Below are 19,906 nucleotides of genomic sequence, written 5' to 3' on the forward strand. Positions count from 1 at the left end.
ATATATATATATATATATATATATATATATATATATATATATATATATATTGTTGTGTGCAGCGATGTAAAACGAAGAGAAGAAGTAAGAACAAAACGAATGAAGGAAGGAAAAAAAAAAAGAGAAAAGGAAGAGAGACAGGATGGGGAAGAGAATTTAACATGTCTCTTACAGGTAGCCTAGCCCACAGCACTTTGTATAATATTTACCCCTGCAGAATCACCTATATTTCCCACATAATTTTTCTTAATTCCTGTTGTTCATTAAAGCTGAGTCTCACTCAGCAGTTAGTAGAAGAGTTGTATTTGATAATAAAGTAATCACTATTTATCCAGCCCCTATAGTTTAGTCACCAGAATTTCCAGAAGTAAATTAGTTTATTTGTATCAGTTAGCATCCTACTGTAAGTGTGAGGAAAGCATGGGTAGGGGTGCCCCAGTTCCTCCTCCTCCACTCTAACATGAGTCACTGCCTGAGATGCAGCTGCAAGCTGTGTTTTCATATGCCAGTTAGTCACAGTCCAGCTACCACACAAGAGATAGATGTATGAAGACAGACAGCATTGTTTGGAAAGGATTTTACAGTTAGACAGGCCAATTGCTTTAAGGGGATAATTGAGTAATTACCAGCTGTATGTCCCATTGTATATGGGTAGTCTAGGAGTCTCCATATCAGCCTGCCTGGGAGTGTAGTTAATTGTAATGCACTTCATATCAGGGACGTGACTCCTTCCTTGGCTGTATGTGCATAAGCCGAGAGAGAGAGAGAAAGAGAGAGAGAGAGAGAGAGAGAGAGAGAGAGAGAGAGAGAGGAGAATTAAATTTCATATAATTTCATAATAAGTTAATAAGCAATATACAAATATATAATTATTCTATTTGAGATAAGTCTGGGAATAATATACCAAGAAAAATTGACCTTCAGGGCATCTTTCACCTGGTACACAGTTCTTTTATCTACATGCACAAGTATATGTAATGGACATAATCTTGTCCACCCTATGGACAGCTTCCCACATAAGTCACATAAGTTGAAAAACACTGCATGATCTGATTTGTATGCAAGATTTGCTGTCTAAATCCTGGTGGCATGGCACAACATCACTATTGCAATCTTTTGTGGTCACAGATATGGTGGGCAACCTGGAAGCAACAGCAGAAAACAGGAAATGAGGAGCAGTACACTGGCATTTCTCTGTACTTTCAATGCTCAGCTGGAAATGTTTTGAGTCTAAAGGGGGTAGGGGAGACAGAGGACCAATAGTGCACTGACTTCACATTTATTCTTCCCATTGGAATCCATATCAAATAGTGGCAGGTATCTATTGCATGTTTTTTTAGGAGGAGACAATAGACACCTGACAAAATCATAATTACCCCAAGGGAGGTTATATAACACTGGCATAGGTGGGTGTTGTGAACTCGCTTCTGATCTAGCTGTGACTTCCATTTGTGTATCAGTACAAGAGAATAGTCACAGCATGGATTCTAAGGACAATTTTCTTCCTACTCACAATACATTATATATACCTTACACATCTACACCCTCCATTCAAAATTCAAAATGGTCATACACGAAAAAAGTCTTCATCTATGGCATGGGACCAAAAATGTCCTCAGGACAGACCATTCTGGTATTGACTCAGTGTATTGACATTTCCTTCAACTATGTTTACATGAACTTCAGTAACCTTAGATCTAATTTTCAATCTGTAGAACATCATCTCTTCATTAATAAACTCCATATTCCTCACTGAAACAATATCAAAGGTTAGTAACAACAACCCCTTCTCTGTTCCCTCCTACTTTCTCTATCCACACCTTCAATTCAAACCTGGATGTTGTATCTATATCTATGTGGGTAATTATTTTATATTACTTTTATGTCTATATTCTTAAGTATTATTAATTTTTAGCCATCTGGCTTATACTTCAGTCACTCTTGAATTACATTCATCTGTGCTGTATACCTCTCAGCTAAATGTTCTAACCATTTAACTTCCAAAGTGGAGCATATTCTGACTCACTTCCCTTTTGTGGAGATCTCCATTAATGGACACTTCAGTGTTCACCATCAATTCTTATCTCCCCTCACTAGCCAATATGATGAATTAACTTTAATTTTGCAATCATCCACAACCTTGTGAAACTAGTGCAGCAGCCTACTCATATCCATGATTGTCCTGATGATATATTTAACAATCTTGAATTTTCCTGAATATCTAATCAGTTTGCTTATTCTGTCAGTGTCCTCTCTGTTGGGGCCCTCTGTTCATATCTATATATTGTCCAATCACTCAAATTCTTCCTCATGATCCTCTGAAGTGTATATTAGTCTGGCATTTTACCTCTGCTAATTTGGGGGACCTGAGGAAATATTCTGACTTTCCATAGCATGACTATTACATCCATGTCAGGGATCTATCTCTGTGCTGAACACAATGTTGAAGAGTACATTCTGTATTCTTCCTCTCATCTAAATTTTTTTTAAACCTTGGTTTAAGTTTGCCTTTTCGCATATGATACATGATAGACAAAGCCCAAAAGCAGTACCAAAGCCTTCATCTCTGGGAACTCATGCACTTTTATATTTTTTGTTGGACTAAGAATCATGCCAAGACTGTTCTTGCATGATTCTAAGTTAACCAAAATCTGTCACCAACAGAATATGACAAAATCTTAATTTAAGTCCCCTTGAAACTTCTGGCAGCTAGCCAAAAATAGTCTAATGAGTTTTCTTTATCTTTTCCTCCTCTATTTTAACCTGATGGCACCACTGATGGCCATCCTATCTGTCTCTAAAGCTCAACTCTTTAAAAACATAGTGTTGGACGATTAATTGGGTTGCTCTACCCTCTGGCTATTTCATGCCCCCTATTAAAATTCTTCCTAACCATGTATTTCATGTCCTCAGTGGCCTTAACCCTCAAAAAGGCTCATGGATTTGGTGTCCCTCCTATTGTTCTCTGTAAGTGTGCCTTTGTGCTCACTGATGGGGTCCTTCCTATTGTTATCTGTGCTCATAAATTGCCCGGTCAATATCTTTTCTTCCTGCAGGAAGTTTGCTTGTATTCAGCCTGTTCCTAAAATGAGTGACTGTTCTAATCCTTTAAACTAGTGACCTGCTGCCCTGATTTCCTGTCTTTTTAAAATATTTAATCTACCTGCAACAAAAAGATTCTTAAACATTTGTCACTTCATAATCTTATATCAAAAGCATTTCATGGAGTCAGGTATAAGGCTTTAACTTCCATACTACCTCTGACAGCATCTCTATGTGCTGAATAGTGCATAATGGAGTGCATAATGGAGGTGTTCATTCCTCACTCTCTCACCCTGAATATTTCAAACCGTGCTTGTTCTTGTGCAATACATGATAGAGAGGCAGCCCACAAACAGAACCTGAGCCTTCTATCACCTGAAACTCATGTGCTTTACACATCTGCCCAAAATCATGCCAATGTTCTTCTCCAACTAGCCAAAACACTTCTTCATCAATATAAAATGTCTAAAAATTTTCTAGCTCTAACTCCCCTCATAATTTCTGACACCTTGTTAAAAGTATCTTTAAAAACTGTTTTTTCATCTTTTCCTCCTCAATTTCAACCTGATGGCATCACTGGCATCTCATCAATCCCTAAAGCTAAAGTCTTTACTCACACTCTACTGTGGATGATTCAAGGCTTGTTCCTCCCTCTACTCCACCCTCGAAAATGTTTCATTCATGCTACTAAGGTTCTTCATAATGATATTTTCCCTGACCTTCATGGCCTTAGCCCTCAATTAACGAACCTAGTGGGATCCCTCATATTGTTCTCTGAAGATATGCCTCCATGCTTACACCTTGACTAGTTAAACTCTACTAACTCTGTCTACATCTACCTTTCTGTCCTGCTGGAAGTTTACTTACATATAACCTGTAAAAAGGATGACAACTCTAATCTTTCAAAATATCACCTTATTGTTTAAATTTCTTGTCATTCATGTTTTTGAGTCTATCCTCAACAGAAAGATTCTTAAATAGCTTCTATCATTCTTTCTGCAATCACCTCAAGTTTTCTTACGGACAGTTCTACTGCTGCTGTGGTAAATGGCCACTATCCTCCGAAGTCTATTAACAGTAGTGTTTATCAGGGTTCTGTCCCACCATCCACTCTCTTTCTGTTACCATTATTTATCAATGATCCTCTACACCACACTTATTGTTCTATCCAGGAAAAATTTAAGCACACTGTAGTTTATCACTATCCAAGAAATAGTATGCAATTTATATTCTGAAAGTTAATCTTAACAATGTACAGTCAGCCAAAAACATTCATGGGTTCAACATTCAAAGATTTGATTATTCACAGATTAGTGCCAGAAGGGAAATGTATATGGATCAGATTTTTTCATGAGTTGCCACTGATTTAAATTTCATGCAGTGTGGCTTACCACACACACACACACACACACACACACACACACACACACACACACACACACACACACACACACACACACACACCAACTTTCACTCCCTTCACTGCCTGAAAATGTTGTCAATTTCTTGCAACCAACTGTGCGCACTTTCTGCTACAGATGCCCCTCTCCCTCACCCTCACTGCCACCATTACTTCATTTGTTAACATTGTCATCAAATTTCCATCATAGCCCGTAAGAGACCTTCAAAGACACCTTGCTATCTTTGTTTGTTAAAATTCATGGTAGTTACTTAATATATTAACAAAACACGTGTATTTGTTTTCCACAGCAGTAACAATATTTAAGCAGAGCATGTGGTGATGTCACTTGGCAATTGAGGTTGTGAAGTTGAGAGGTTGGGAGGGTGGAGCAAGAGGCCACATCAGAATATTCATCACTATTTTACTTTTTTATTATTTTTTTTTATTGAATGTTAAATAAGGTATCTAAATATTACATGTACCTAAGGTTCTTCTTTACTTAAACAAGACCATGGGGACCAGGAGTGATTTTAAGTGGGCACACCACCATTAGGGTTCAGTATTTTTTTTTCTTTTCTTTTTTTTCTTTAAGGGTTTTCTAAAGGTGCATACAAAAGCATTCTAAAGGTAATTTCTAAAGGTGCATTCTAAAGGTACTTACAGATTTTCAACATTCGTGGATGTTTGTTCCATAAACCTCACTACTGTTGAGGGATGATGATTGTATACGTGCTGCCATAATGCTGTATGGGATGTAAAGTTAATTTCTGATACTTGTCCTTGATCATTCATCGATCGTCATTGATCCATCTGAATTTGATGTCATACCTTCAACAATCCAGTAGAAGCTATTTGATGATAAAGATCCTTACCTGCCTGGCGAGCATATCTCTGCGATGGTCAGCCCTGCCCCTGCCTTGCTTGGCCCGCTCATGTCGCTGAAGCAGTAAGATGGCCTCTGGCACACTAAGAGGCAGCACTTCATCCTCAGATACGGCCTCTAAGCCCGCCCTCCGCAGACAGTCGTCAATCAGGGCATTCCTCTGTGGGAGTGAATCAAGAGAGAGATGTAGTTCTATGAGTACTATCTCCAACAGACATTTTTATTTAAATGTTGATACTGCACAAAAAAGTGATGCATAATAAAAGTGAAAATAGATGCAATAGATTAATCTATAAAATGAAGCATGAAATGACGCATGAATGTTAAGGTGTACCCTCTTTTCAGTTCAGAAAATTATATACACTATACATGCCAAGTCCAAAATCCTTCATTAGGAGACATCATCCTACCCCTGATAGACTAGAGAAACTGGATGTAAAGCTACAAGAGACAAAAAAAAAAAAAAAAAAAAGCCATACACTATCTGAAATTAATGATCAAGTTATTTTAAGTATAAAATATTACATGGTCAAATACTTTTAACACCATGATATAGAAATTACAGAACACTTAAATATGAATGAGGATAAATGGCAAGTGGTTGCACATGGGCCATCCTGCAACATCCAGCTGCCTGATGTTGCCATATTGAGTTTATGGTTCAGCTATCATTTGCTACAATGATACACTTCATTCTTGAATTCAATCATACCTTTATTTATGAAAACCTTCATGCGTAATCAAGTAACATCCTCATGATGCCAACACCCACCTTTGCTGACTTCACCTGCACCATTCCCTTTCACCAGTTCTTAGTGCATTCATAATAAAATGTCCTTTAACTTCTAAACAATGACATTAAAAGCATTTGACCATACAACATTTCCGACTTAGAATGATTTGATCTTTCATATCTGAGAATATGTGACTCTCCTCCCATAACACCATATATATATATATATATATATATATATATATATATATATATATATATATATATATATATATATATATATATTATGAGTAGCACCACAAGAGAGAAAGAGAGTTATGGTGACTTATCCTCGTTCCACATGCTTTGAGTTTTATATAAAACCGCACACCACCCACCCTATAATAATTTCCTTTGATTTTTTCCCACTTCTCATTTCCAAGGGCTGAGTCTAATAAGTAAGAGTAGAAGAGCTGCCCTTCCCTATAAAAGAATCAAATCCCACCCAGCCCCCTTTATAAGCACATATTAATATTTGTAACCTATTGTTTATTTCAGAGTGAAGTAGTTGAGTGAAGCATGGAGAGCAGGGCAAAGTGTCTTACCTCCAGTTCTCCTTCCTTCCCTTCCTAATACCATACTCTCTCACGTGAGAAAACCACGCCTATTTTCTATCTTCCCTCTGTTTACTGGGGCATTCTTGCAGTTAGTTAGAGCCAAGATGTTAGACATGTGTACTTGATGAGCTGGCAGGTTTGGGGGAATACTAGAGGGCTGTATCAATAATTCTTGCAGGCGTTTCACCAGTGGTAGGCCCCCACCAAACTATTATTAGCCCCCCAACAAGGGACACTTTAGGTGTTTTGCCACTCTCATTAACTGAGGCAATAAGATGCCTCGTTTTGGCTCCACTTGGTAATTTGTGTGTCCTGACGTTTTGTGACTGGAGAGATGAGAGGGCCTTTGCCCATTCTTTCCCTGTCTGTGGAGTTCCCTGTGTCTTGTGTGTTTTGTATTTGTCAAATGCAACTGGTTCTGGCTGATAGCCTTGTTTGTTCAGGCCAGAGGGTATATTTCCTGTGGCCTATGGTTAACTTTTTTTCCTTTTCTACTGACTCATCACTGTATGTGGGACAAAGTTGGTCTTCCAATAAATTAAAGATTGTTTGGCCCAAGGCCGGGTGTCAGAATATACAATTGAGCGTGGGTAGCAGCCATGAGGGTGGTTGTTCATTAGATATTTTGGTCTATTTGTGTTGTCTTTGTTTTCGTCTGTCTCTCCCTGGCACATGACTTGGCAAGCCCTTTCCCAGCTATTGTGAGAAGTTGGTGCCATAATTTGTATCCTTTGTGGTTGGATGAAACAGGGTGGCAACCTCTGATGCTTGGTAACTGTTTGTGACCAGCAAACTGCATGGATTCGTACTGTATGTGCCCTGCACTAGGATGCATGGGAAGTAGCCTAGGAAGAAGCTGACTCAAAGGAGTGGCAGCTATTAGAGGGACTGGATTTGGGTGTAAGAGGATTGGCAACCTCTCCAAGATTAAAGCTGGAAGTTCTGGCATTCACATAGGAGAGACAGTTCAGTGTTATTTGTTTTATTTGTTTTCTGTGTGTTTACGTCTAGCCTAGACTATGGAAAGAAAGGCTGGTAACGGGTGGGAAGTGGAAAGTGGGAGGATCCTACACAGAAGAAATGTCTGAGAAATTGAGATTTAATTTGGAGATGAGGAGGATCGAGTTGAAAGCCAAAGCTGATGCAAGGACACTGAAAGGTGAGGAGGCTAGGGAAGCCAGGAGACTTGAGGCCAGGAGGGAGGTGAAGAGGCTTGAGACCGAAGAGAAGGCAAGGTTACTTGAGGTGGAGAAAGGGGCAAGAATGTATGAGAGGGAAGAGGCTGAGAACAGAAAATTTCAGTTGGAGAAGACTTGAATAGAGATTAATTTAACTCATGGTAGTTAGAGAGAAAAAGTAGTTAAGGAAGATATGGTGGAGAGCCAGATAGTGAGAAGCTTGAAACTGATACTGGAGTTTGACAAAAAGGTGATTGAATGGTTAAGGAGGTCTGAGAAGAAGGCAGCAGAGTTTCATTGATCTCAGGAACGTTGGGTTGGCTTTGTTGTTAATATGCTGAAAGGCAAGGTGCTGGAAGTTTATAATAGGATGTCAGTGGATGATTTGAAGGATTATGATGAATTTAAGGCTGATATTTTAAGACCCTATGAGCTACGGCTGGAGGCTTATAGATTAGTTCTGTGGAGGTAAGAAAATGTCTGGCTATTCCTGTCTCAGATGTGCTCACAACCTTGAGAAGACTTCTGAAAAGTGAATTGTTAGCGAGCACGCCACCTTCTTTTGTAAACTGAAGGAGCTGATGGTGATGGAACAGTTTGTTAATGGGGGCGAGAAGGAAACTGTGCCACTACTCCAGGAAAAGAGGTTTAAGACCTTGAAGGAGGCAGCTGTGTGGATGAAAGGGACAACTCAATGTCGTCAGTTCAACACCACTGAGTCAATGCCTGGACAACTCAACGCCAAGACAACTCAACGCCAGGACAACTCATTGCTAGGACAACTCAACGCCAAGACAACTCAACGCTAATGAGCGTTTTATTTGGTCCATGATCAGCCTCAACTTGTGCACCGTTTCATGTTGTGAATTATTGAAATTTTGGCAGTTTCCAATGATTCATAGAAGGAATTCAGCTGACAAAATCCCACTAGTGTCAAAACTGTTTAGATTGTTTCAAATGATTCATAAAAGGAATTCAGCTGACAAACCACTGGTGTTGAAACTATTTAGATTGTTTCAAATTATTTGTAGAAGAAATTCGGCTAACAAACCACCATTCAAGTCAAACTACTTAGTTTCAAATGATTCATAGAAAGAATTCATTGCTTCATACCAGCGTTGGCTGTCAGTGTGTATATCTTTTGGATCGGCTTTAAGACTTTTTTTTTATCAGTCCATCAAAATAGAAATAGAGCAAATTCTTAGTCAAAGAGGAAAAGAAATATTCACACACGAAGACCATTTATTTGTATTTGATAAGTTTAGTAAAAGAGACAACAACAACATTTTGTTGTTGTGACCAAGGCTTTAGGTGCAATGCAACGATTCATACGAAATTTGGAGCAGTTATCAAGGAAGTAAACAAGCATTCCCATTATTCGTCAGCAGCCAACACAGAAATGGCTAAAGTGCACACAACCTTGAAACATTGTACCAAAGATACTGTTGAAAGGCCAAGTGCAGTAATAAATGAAGTATTAACAAATATATCTCAGGCTATGCTGGGATCATTGCCAGATGCTTCAGCTATGAGGAAAACGATTAAACATACAAGGAAAGCCGTAAGTGCTCCCCCTCCGAATACTGTAGATCTTCAAGAGTTAGAATTGCCACACCAATACAAAATTTACATTCCAGAAAAAGGAAGAGAAGAAAATTTCTTGATCACCAATAGTGGCCCTGGATTACATAGAATTTTGCTTTTTGGAAGAAAAGTTGGCTGCAGCATTTACGTTCATCTGATACTTGGTATGCCGATGGAACTTTTAAAATAGCACCAAGATTATTTTCGCAGGTTTACATCATTCTTGCAAAGAAATTTGATGGAGTTATTCTGATTACCTATGCACTTTTGCCAAACAAACAGCAATCAACTTATGCAAAGATGTTTGAAATGCTCAAAGATGTCATGCCTACACTAAACCCAACATCTATTATTTGCGACTTTAAACAAGCAGTCTTTACAGTCATGAAAAAGCATTTCCAGAAATTGAAATGAAAGGATGTTTTCCCATTTATCACAAAATATCCACAAAAAGACAGTTGCCATGGGTTACACTTCTATGTACAACAACAATGCTAGCTTTGCAGTAAAAACCAAGATGAAATTAAGTTTAACATTTGTTCCTCTTCCACATATTGATACTTATATTGACGCCCTCTCTGCGGACATACCTGAAGAACTTACAGCATTAATGAATTGGTTCGAAGATAACTATATTGGAAGACCAAATCAAGGTGAAATCAGTAGAAGACCCCTTCTCTTTCCTCCTGAAATGTGAAATCTTTACAAGAGAACGTTGCACAAGGAAGATCGGACAAATAACCATGCTGAAGCAGCAAATAGAAGACTGCAAACAGAGCTGGGGATGGAGTACCCCACAATACGTTGATTCATTATGGGGCTGCAGAAGGTGAAAAGAAACCGAGATATATTTTTTGAGTAGTTAATTGAAGGTCATCCCCCTCTCCTTAAATTGAATAAGCATATGAAGGCAGATGGTAGAATTTTCTTCTTTTTTCACAATGATCTCCCACTGAATATTTGAGAGGAATTGCATACAATTTTCAGTAAATTTCTAAATTAAAATTTAAGTCATGTATTAAAAATTGATTCTTAATAAAATACTCTTATTCAATTTGAAAAGTTTTGTTTTAAAATTATTATTGATAAATTACTTTTATTTGTTTTTAAAAAGTCGATGAAAAAGTTTCATAGTTTGCATGCCGTTGAGTTGTCCTGGTGATGAGTTGTCCTAGCGCTGAGTTGTCCTAGCATTGAGTTGTCCCAGCACTGAATTGTTCTGATATGGAGTTGAACCGGCGTTGAATCAGCGGTATTGAGTTGGCGGTAATGAGTCGTCCTGCACCTGCTATGTGGGCAGATGATTATGTATTAGCCCACCAACTGGTGCTTCACTGGACATGTTGGCTGTATGGCACAGCAAGTAATGGTTTGTCAGTAGGCTTGGCCAGCGTCGGTCTGGTGAGAAACCCAAATCACAGTAGTGGGGTGGAAATAAATTAAGTAGGATAAGTCCTGTTAGCAAGAAGTCTCCACCAAGTCCCCAAAGGAGACGGACTGGGAGCATGATGTACAACACTCCCAGATATAATATGCAGCCTATGTGTCACTATTGTAAGAATACAGGGCACCTTAAGTTTAATTGCCCTAAGCTTGTGACTGCCACAGCTACTAATTGCCCCACACAGCCTGTGACATTGATTGTGTCTCATGGCTGAGACTAGAGGAGTACTGAGGTCTAGCCAGTATTTGGTTGTGAGGGGAGAAAGACTACCTCCTCATTTATTAATACCTCATTGTCCCCCATGAGGTCTGGTTTGGACTGGTGCCGTCTATATTTTTGTGTCAAGGCACTTGAGATTGTGGGGGTTAAGTGCCTCGTCACTGTATTACACAATTCAGTGGCCCAGCAGTCTTTCCGTAGAAATATTACTGGGAAGTAAGTTGATAAGGCTATGTTGTGCCATGGGGTCAGCACAGCAGAAAGTTTCACTATGGCAGAGATGAAAATTTCATGCCCGCTAGTGACCACAGAGGCATGGGTGGCATTAGCAGAAGACCTGCTAGTTTTGGGCATTTACTTCCTTTTAGGAAATAACCCCGCAGGTGGGAGAGCCTGAGTGAGTTCTCTCTCTCTCTGCAGACCAAGTCCCAGAGGAGGCTGTGGCTGAGAATTCAAATTTGGGTGATGTTACTTGTGCTAAAGTGTGGCGGGACACTTCACCCGCCGCTCACATTCCATTCTCTGGTCTCCCAGGACCTTACACCAGCCTCGGCCAACCACGTTGTGTGAGGTCAACCCTCACATCCTTTGTCTCCAGATGCCAGACCTGGCTGTGACCGGCAACCACCCCTACATCATCCCCAGTCTGTGTCTGCCTTTCCTCACTGGCGGACATCCCACCCAGGCCTTGGAGGTGGACGTGCATTTCATTTCATTATTTACTTTTCTATAGTTAATTTATTAATATAACGCAGCAGCTTTACCACCATGTTTCTTTGGTCACCTATACAAAATTACCTAATACATAAAAATACAGGTGACCGCGGTGGAAGAAGACGCTACAAGTCCTCCTGGCCTACGTCTCTTGCCTGCTCATCGCCAGCTACTCCAGCTACCATCATTGCCTCCAGGTTACTTGCTAAGCAGTCACCGACACATTTATGCTAAGCCATCACCGCCGCAAGCTGCTACAGTACTAAAAGTCTATGGTGATTTCTTCAAACTGCTTTCTGGGCCTCTTTCAAGCTTTTTATGCCTAGCCTGCTCCACTAGCCTGTGCCCATACGACTTCAAGCTGTCACCAATGCCGTCCCTGTTTCAAGTCTGGACTTTTTAAGCTGTCACCGAAGCAACTTGACTGCTTTGCTGCTGATCCCGTTGTTCCAAGACTTTGGATAACTCAGCTATCAGTATTCTGCTGCAAACTGTGGTGTCTTCTTGTGGCCATCTATGCACCCATGCAGACCACTCAACCGCCATACTCGATGAAGTTATTGTAGCCATCATGTGTGTTATCAGTGCTGTGTTATGATTTTTGCAGTGTATTATTTTTATTTTGCAATTTATTTGTCATAGAAACGCCTTGTTCTTTTGCTTTATGGCCTGTAGTGTTGTCCTAGTTTTTTCTTGGCCTGTGATTCGCTGTGCTGATGTCACAGTTAGTGTGAGTTTTGTGTTTGGCCACTGTGCTCTCTTTTCTGATGCCTTTGTTATGTGAGTTTTGTAATTCGCCAATGCATACTCACTTTTCTGGTGACTTTGTTCTGTGAGCCTTGCAGTTGGCTATGGTGCATAAATCACATGTCTTACACAGATAAGCATGTTTTTATGTGAGTTATTACTTCAGTATCCTTGCATCACCCCATGTGCTTTGTTCACTGTGTGGACACAGCGAGATGGGTGGCCAAGCATTGTGGCAGGATGCTTCGCCCCCTGCCCACATTCCATTTTCCTGACGCCAGCCTCAACCAACCACATGGTGTGAGGTCAACCCTCACACCCTTTGTCTCTGGATGCCAGTCCTGGCCATGACCTGACCTGGCCAGCAACCACTCCTATATCATCTCCAGTCTGTGTCCGCCTTTCCTCGCTGGCGGACATCCCAGTCACATCTACTCAGGTCTCGGAGGTGAACACACAACCCGTCGGTACTTCATTTCATTATTTACTTTTGTATAGTTTGTTTTATGAATATAATGCAGCAGCTTTACCACCGTGTTTCTTTGGTCACTTATACAAAAAAAAATGAATAAATAAATAAAATAAAATAAAATAGAATAGAATAAAAAAATAGCAGTATTTACCTAGTACAACGCTGTGCCAGACGCCCGCACTCTCTGTGACTCATGGGATCGACTGCAATAGGGCAGGGCCACTGCTTTTCTTCTTCATACGACCTTAATCCCACTGTCAGCCGCTCGAGTTATCCTACTCCATCTGTTTCTATCCATTGCATCATCTTCTTGCACTTCCAGCTTGTTCATATCACTCCTCTGTCCCCCAACCTTCCTTCTCCCCCTAACCTTCACCATCATTGCCTTCCTCACTGGTTCATCCTCTTCTCTCCTTATCACGTGTCCAGAATATCTTAGTCGTGCTTCTCTTGCCTTCTTGATATTACATAATCCACACATTCTTCTTATATCTTCACCTTGTCTCCTTTCTAACAGTGAAATGCCAGCTATCCATCTCACCATCCTCATCTCCGTTCTCTCCAGAATGCCTTCCTTTCTTCCTTAAAGACCATGTCTCTGCACCATACAGAAGTACTGGTCTTAACACACTTCTGTATATCTTCATTCTCAGCTTCAATGGTATTTTCTTATCTAAGGTTACTCCACTCACTTCCCTCCACTTTTCCCATCCAACTTTTACTCTTTGTCTAACTGCTTTTTCTGTTCCTCCTTCTGCAATTACTGATCCTAGGTATTTGAACTCTCTTGTCTGCTTCAATCTTATGCCATCCTCTGATGTTACATTTATTTCCTCATAACCTTCTCTGTTGCTTACCATTACCTCTGTCTTTTGTGCGTTCACTTTCATTCCCTTTCTCTCCAGGTTGCCTTTCCATAACAAATATCTCTTCTGTAACTCTTCCTCCATATCCGCAATGATGACTAGGTTGTCGGCAAACAGCAACTCCCACAAGTCCTCATAGTCTCTCACATCCATCATTACTGTGTCCATCACTATGAGAAAGAGAAAAGGATTCAAAGCTTATCCCTGATGGAGTCCTACTTCAACTGGGAAGGATTCCATTTCCCCATACCTTGTCAGCACTGTTGTTTTTGCTCCCTCATACATCATTTTCACTAGTCTTATCATCTTTTCTGGCACTCCTCTCTTTCCCAAACTCCAGTACAATACTTTCCTAGGCACCCTGTCATACGCCTTCTGAAAGTCCGCAAAACACCAATACACCTTTCTGTTTCCTTCTAGATATTTTCCCTGTATCTGTCACACAATAAATGTTGCATTTACAGTGCTCAATCCCCTCATAAATCCAAATTGGTGGTTATGTATTTTGACCACCTCTCTCAGTCTCCCTTCTATCACTCTCTCTAGTATTTTCAGACTATGCTCCAACAGCTTAATACCTCTGTAGTTTTCACAACTTAATATATCTCCTTTCTGCTTATACAACTTAACCATTCTACTTTCCTTCCAGTCTTCAGGCATTTTCTCTGTGCTCCAAATCTTTTCTAACAATGAGTATGTCCAAACTCTCCCAGTGCTGTAATCATTTCTATTGTTACTTCAGATTTTCCTCCTGCCTTGTTAGCCTTTCCCTTCTTTATGGCTTTATCAACTTCCCTTCTACTTATGTTGGGTATTGGCCCTTCCACTAGTAATGTTTCACTCAGTTCTTCATATTAATTTTCCATATTTAACAGGTTTGAGAAATATTCCTGCCATCTTCTTTTTATGCCCTCTTCCATCATAAGAATGTCTCCGTTTTGGTCCTTTACTATTGCTACTTCACCAACATCTTTCCTCATTTTATTTCTTACCTTCGCTACTCTGTATATAATCTTCTCTCCGTCTAGTGTATCCAGCCTCTTATACCAATCTCTTCTGTATGTATTATTCTTTGCTCTGGCTACTGCTCTTTTTGCCTGCTTCTTTGCTTGTCTGTAATTTTCTTTAGTGGTGTCACTCTCAATGTCTTTCATTTGTTGCAGTGCTAACTTCTTATAATTTTAAGAAGTTAGCAACATTCTCAATGTCTTTCATTTGTTGCAGTGCTAACTTCTTATAATTTTAAGAAGTTAGCAACATTCTCAATGTCTTTCATTTGTTGCAGTGCTAACTTCTTATAATTTTAAGAAGTTAGCAAATAACTCGAGATTCATTATTTATGTTTGGTCTTGTTTTTGACGCTCGGTTGACTAGACCTGTCAGCAACACTCCCCATTTATCCGGGCTTGTGACCAGCACTGAGCTGGGCTGGCTTGCCCCCTCAGTGGCTGGGTTGGGTAGGGCCACCACTAAAGGAGTACAAAGTTGGTGTTGATGTCATATTTTGGGCAGAGTGCTGAGAGGCGTGTCCCACTGCTGGCAAGGGTTTGGGTAAGCCAGAGTTGGGCTTGTTCTTGAGCCACAGTGCTGGGGCTGACTCTACTATGGCAGAACCACTGCAAAAAGCACATGACTTGATTGGGGGTGTTGCCAAGGTAAAGGCTGGAGTGTCTGGTTTGGATATCTGGTTTGTTTGTTTGCCTCATCCTGCAGAGCACCATCAAAGTGGGGCTCAGGCTGAGTTGGCACCTGGTTTGGAAGCTGTGGGCTCTGGTATGAAGTCCGAGTCCCAGTCTGGTATGTCTGTTAGGGGTCACTGCTAGGGAGGTGGGAGTTTCCTCCCATGCGGAGTGTACCGGAGGCAGGGAGCTGGCTACTCCCCTGCCGGGTCCAGACACAGTGGGTGTTAGTTTACATACTGAGTAAGCCCTTTTGTTAGCTGAGAATGTAGCTGCCAGCGTTACTGAGGAGGGTTCTGTCTTTCAGGGATGCGTTGCCTCACTTCCTGCCAAGGCAGGAGATGGCAGTGAGGAAGAAGGTTGGGCAGAGCTTGCAGTGAATAGCAATGTCCTGAATAGCCAGCAGAGAAAGGAGGACTGAGGGAAGATGCTCCAGTTTGTTGTGCTATCCACACTGAAGGAGGCAGGGGGCAGGTAGCACGTGTAAGACTGGTAGTTGGCTGATTTGGATTCAGGATGACTTGGGAGCAGTTGCAGCAGTTTTGGTAGCCTGGTGTGGCCATGTTTCTTGAGTGCTGCTGTGTTGGTCCAATGGACAAGCCTGATTGCCTCCTATTTGGGGCCTCTCTCCACCGCATTATGCTGATGCTGTTTTCCCTTGCATAAGGACGGTAAAGGATGTTGGTAGTCTGATTCCTCCTTCCTTCGGTGAGAATATTGTAACTGATGGCAACATCACAGCACGACATTGAAACAGTGTTGACTTAGGCTGCCTGTGGTGAGTTGTTGCTTTCCACTCATGAAGCACCCACACTGTTGCTGGAAGGGGTTCATGTGGCCAAGTTGTCTGTGAGTGTCAGGTGCTGGATCTGTGTGGTACGGTGTGTCATGATTGGTGCTGTCCTTCTCTAGAGAACAAGGAGTCAAGCTTGAGGAGAGTGAATTGCACTCAGGAGAAGTTGCTGGGATCTGTTGAGTTGGCCCAGTTGCATGTTGCAGGCTTGGCATGGAGACAGAGACTTGTGTTGGGATGACCAAGTGTGGGAGTTTTGCTCTGAGTGAGAGTGACTGTTGCTTTCTGGAAAGAGGCAGCCATCGGCTCGTTGTTGTCACTCATGTGTCATAGGATGGTCAGTGAAAGTGGCTTGTAGTAGTAATGCTATATCTGACAGAAGAGGACAGTTGTTTGAGTAAGAGCAGGTAGGTGACCTCTCTTATTTTTGCAGAGAAAGTGGCACTTTCAATTTTTTTTTATTTCATGGATGTGACATGAAGGCTCCATGGAGAAAAGAGCAGGCAAGGCTGAGTAGAGATAAGGACAGTGATGGAAAGTACAGAGTGTATCCTCCAGTTATAAGTAATAGAGGGGCCAGAGAATTAGTCCTTCTTGGTGGTCCAGAAATGGGTTTTGTTCAGCCAGGAAAAAAAAATACCTGATGGTCCCGCATGTGACGAACATGACACTGACATCTAGTGGATGAGTTGAGTGTATCAAGGATGCAGGGTTGTTCTTGCTTGGAAACTCTTTGTGTTGAGCTAAGAAGGAATAGAAGGAGGAGTTGGTCATGCAGCAGAGAGAGAAGGAAAAGTGAGAGGAGGTGGAGTAGAAGGGAAGATAGAAGCGAAAGTAAGATATGCAGGAGGAGGAGGAAAGATAAGATTCACAGAAGTTAGAGCAGCCATCTCTGGTGAAGTAAAAGAGATCTAAAAGAGACTCCCTATAGGAGTAAGTCCTCACAGCAGCCAACATTGCCAGGGAGACCAGTATAGGTCCTGTGTGAAAGGCAGAGATGGGTTTTATAGGAGGAAAAGGAGGAAGAAGCGGCACCTGCTGTGTCCTGAAGAAGAGCTAAGCTGTGGTCTTGTTTGTCACTGTTGTCATGATAGTTTTGTTGTGTTATTGTTGTAGTGCTCTCTGTAAATCTGTAATTTGTGCTCCCATGAGTATGCTATAGGTTGCTCTAATGTGTTGAAGTATGATGAATGTAAATTATGTGGTTATGTGTACAGAGCTGTGAGTTTAATTTGTTGTGAATAACAAATATTGTGTAAGTTCATATAATTTCCAAAATTTTCTGATTGAGAGAGGGCATGTTACGAGTAGCACTGTAGTAGTGAGAGAAAAGAGAGAGAGAGAGAGAGAGAGAGAGAGAGAGAGAGAGAGAGAGAGAGAGAGAGAGAGAGAGAGAGAGAGAGAGAATTGTGATGCTAATCGTGGTCCAACGTGCTTTAATTTTTATGTAAAACCATGTCATCCACCCTGCATCAAATTTCCTTAGATTCTTCCCCTACTTCCCCTCATTTCTGAGAACTGAGCCTAAATAATATAGCAGAAGAGATGCCCTTCACTATAATAGAATCAAATCCCACCTAGCCCCTTTTATAAGCACATGTTAATCTTTTGTAACATTTTTTATTTCAGAGCAAAGTACTCGTGAGGCGAGAAAAGCGGGGTGAGCATCTCACAACCTCCTTGTGTCTTGAGTGTTTTATAATTGTCAAATGCAACTGGTCCTGACTGACTGATAACCTTGTTTGTTCGGGCTAGATGATGTATTTTCTGTGGTTAAGTTTCTTCCTTGACTCCCAGCTTACCACTGTGTAGGGAGCAATGTTGGTCTTCCGAGATATTGAAGATTGTTCAGTCCATAATATCCAGTTAAGCATGGGCGGCAGCCCATGCTTAACTGGATATTTTGGCATCTCACACCCTTCTTGTGTCTTGAGTGTTTTATAATTGTCAAATGCAACTGGTCCTGACTGATAACCTTGTTTGTTCGGGCTAGATGATGTATTTTCTGTGGTTAAGTTTCTTCCTTGACTCCCAGCTTGCCACTGCGTAGGGAGCAATGTTGGTCTTCCGAGATATTGAAGATTGTTCAGTCCAAAATATCCAGTTAAGCATGTACGGCAACCATGAGGGTAGTCGCTCATTATTTGTGTTGTCTTTGTTTTTGTCTGTCTCTCCCTGGCACATGACTTTGTAAGTCCTTTCACAACTATTGTGAAAAGTTGGTATTGTAATTTGTTTCTATATATATTTCATATATATATATATATATATATATATATATATATATATATATATATATATATATATATATATATATATATGTAAGAAGTTGAAGTGGGCGCACCTGCTAGAGGCTCACAGACTAGTCAGCGAGGCCCGCCAAAACGAGTCTTAAGGCTCTGAAGGTTTGTTGTTGTGGGGATTTTGGCGGGAGAGGCGAGCGAGAGAGAGACAGGGTGCAGAGTAGTGGTGGATTTGCCATTTGATTTGCAGGTATGTTATTGGGATTTGTTGTATTCTTTCATGGTGAAACAGTGTACATTGGGGGACATTATTGGGAGATAGGGTGGTGATTTGTACGCTTGGTTGGCAGGAGTTTGGTCTTGGCAGTGTGCTGTGGGACATCAGTGAGGTGACACCGTAGCAGATACTGTGAACTAAGGAGGCTGCAGTGAGGAACTTGCTGTCCCTGGCTGCTATGGTGTTAGTACCGCCGTGCATGGAGGAAGAGCTGCAGTACTTCAGGGTAGTGGTAGTGGTGTACCTTCAGCGCGTTGGGTCGGTGTGCGGTTGGGCCTATAGGGTGTGAGGGTCCTGGGGGTACTGGTTAGGGTGGGACAGTGTCAGTGGCATATAACATTTCTTGTGATGGTGCGTGAAGTGTTTATTTCTCCTGTTTATTTGTATGTGGATTTACCCATTTTCTCATGGGATCAGGTATTTTGGAGTGCCAGCAGTGTGGCCTCTAAGAGTGTTAAGCACTCATATTTTATTTGTGTTTTCTTTATTATGTACTCATTTGTGTTTTCTTTATTATGTACTCAACCATTAAATTTTTAAATTGTGGCCCGGGTTTCTGTGAACCTAAGCAGGAGGTTTAAATTAATCAGTGGGTTCTTGTGGTGAGTGCTTGGTGAGCCTAATTAAGGTAGGTTAACTGTGCCCTAGTTCTGCACTCATTACATATATATATATATATATATATATATATATATATATATATATATATATATATATATATATATATATATATATATATATATATATATATATATATATATATATATATATATATATATATATATATATATATATATATATATATATATATATATATTACATATATATATATATATTCATATGTTTCTATATATATATATATATATATATATATATATATATATATATATATATATATATATATATATATATGACGTGTCAGAGTGATAAGCAAAATGGCGGAAAACACCATCAAAATTTGCAAGTTTCAAAATGCAATATCTCTTCAATGGATTAAAATAAAAAAAAAGTAATGTTTGATATCAAAATATTAA

At 40.4% G+C, this 19,906-nt stretch overlaps 1 protein-coding gene and 1 long non-coding RNA gene across 5 annotated transcripts in view; one reads left to right on the forward strand and one right to left on the reverse strand.

Moving 5' to 3' along the window:
* Positions 1 to 19,906, reverse strand: part of LOC135104959 (IQ and AAA domain-containing protein 1-like) — a 528,680-nt gene that overhangs the window by 314,384 nt on the left and 194,390 nt on the right. For all 4 annotated transcript variants that reach the window (XM_064012787.1, XM_064012788.1, XM_064012790.1 and 1 more), the window contains one exon: positions 5,317 to 5,487. In XM_064012787.1, the coding sequence (XP_063868857.1) occupies positions 5,317 to 5,487 (171 nt within the window). The remainder of the gene's footprint in view (positions 1 to 5,316; positions 5,488 to 19,906) is intronic.
* LOC135104669 (uncharacterized) lies at positions 18,696 to 19,418 on the forward strand. Its single transcript, XR_010270479.1, has 2 exons — positions 18,696 to 18,845; positions 18,946 to 19,418. It is a non-coding gene; the product is annotated as an uncharacterized LOC135104669 (long non-coding RNA).

This window comes from Scylla paramamosain, chromosome 11 (assembly GCF_035594125.1).
Source record: "Scylla paramamosain isolate STU-SP2022 chromosome 11, ASM3559412v1, whole genome shotgun sequence".
Taxonomy (NCBI): domain Eukaryota; kingdom Metazoa; phylum Arthropoda; class Malacostraca; order Decapoda; family Portunidae; genus Scylla; species Scylla paramamosain.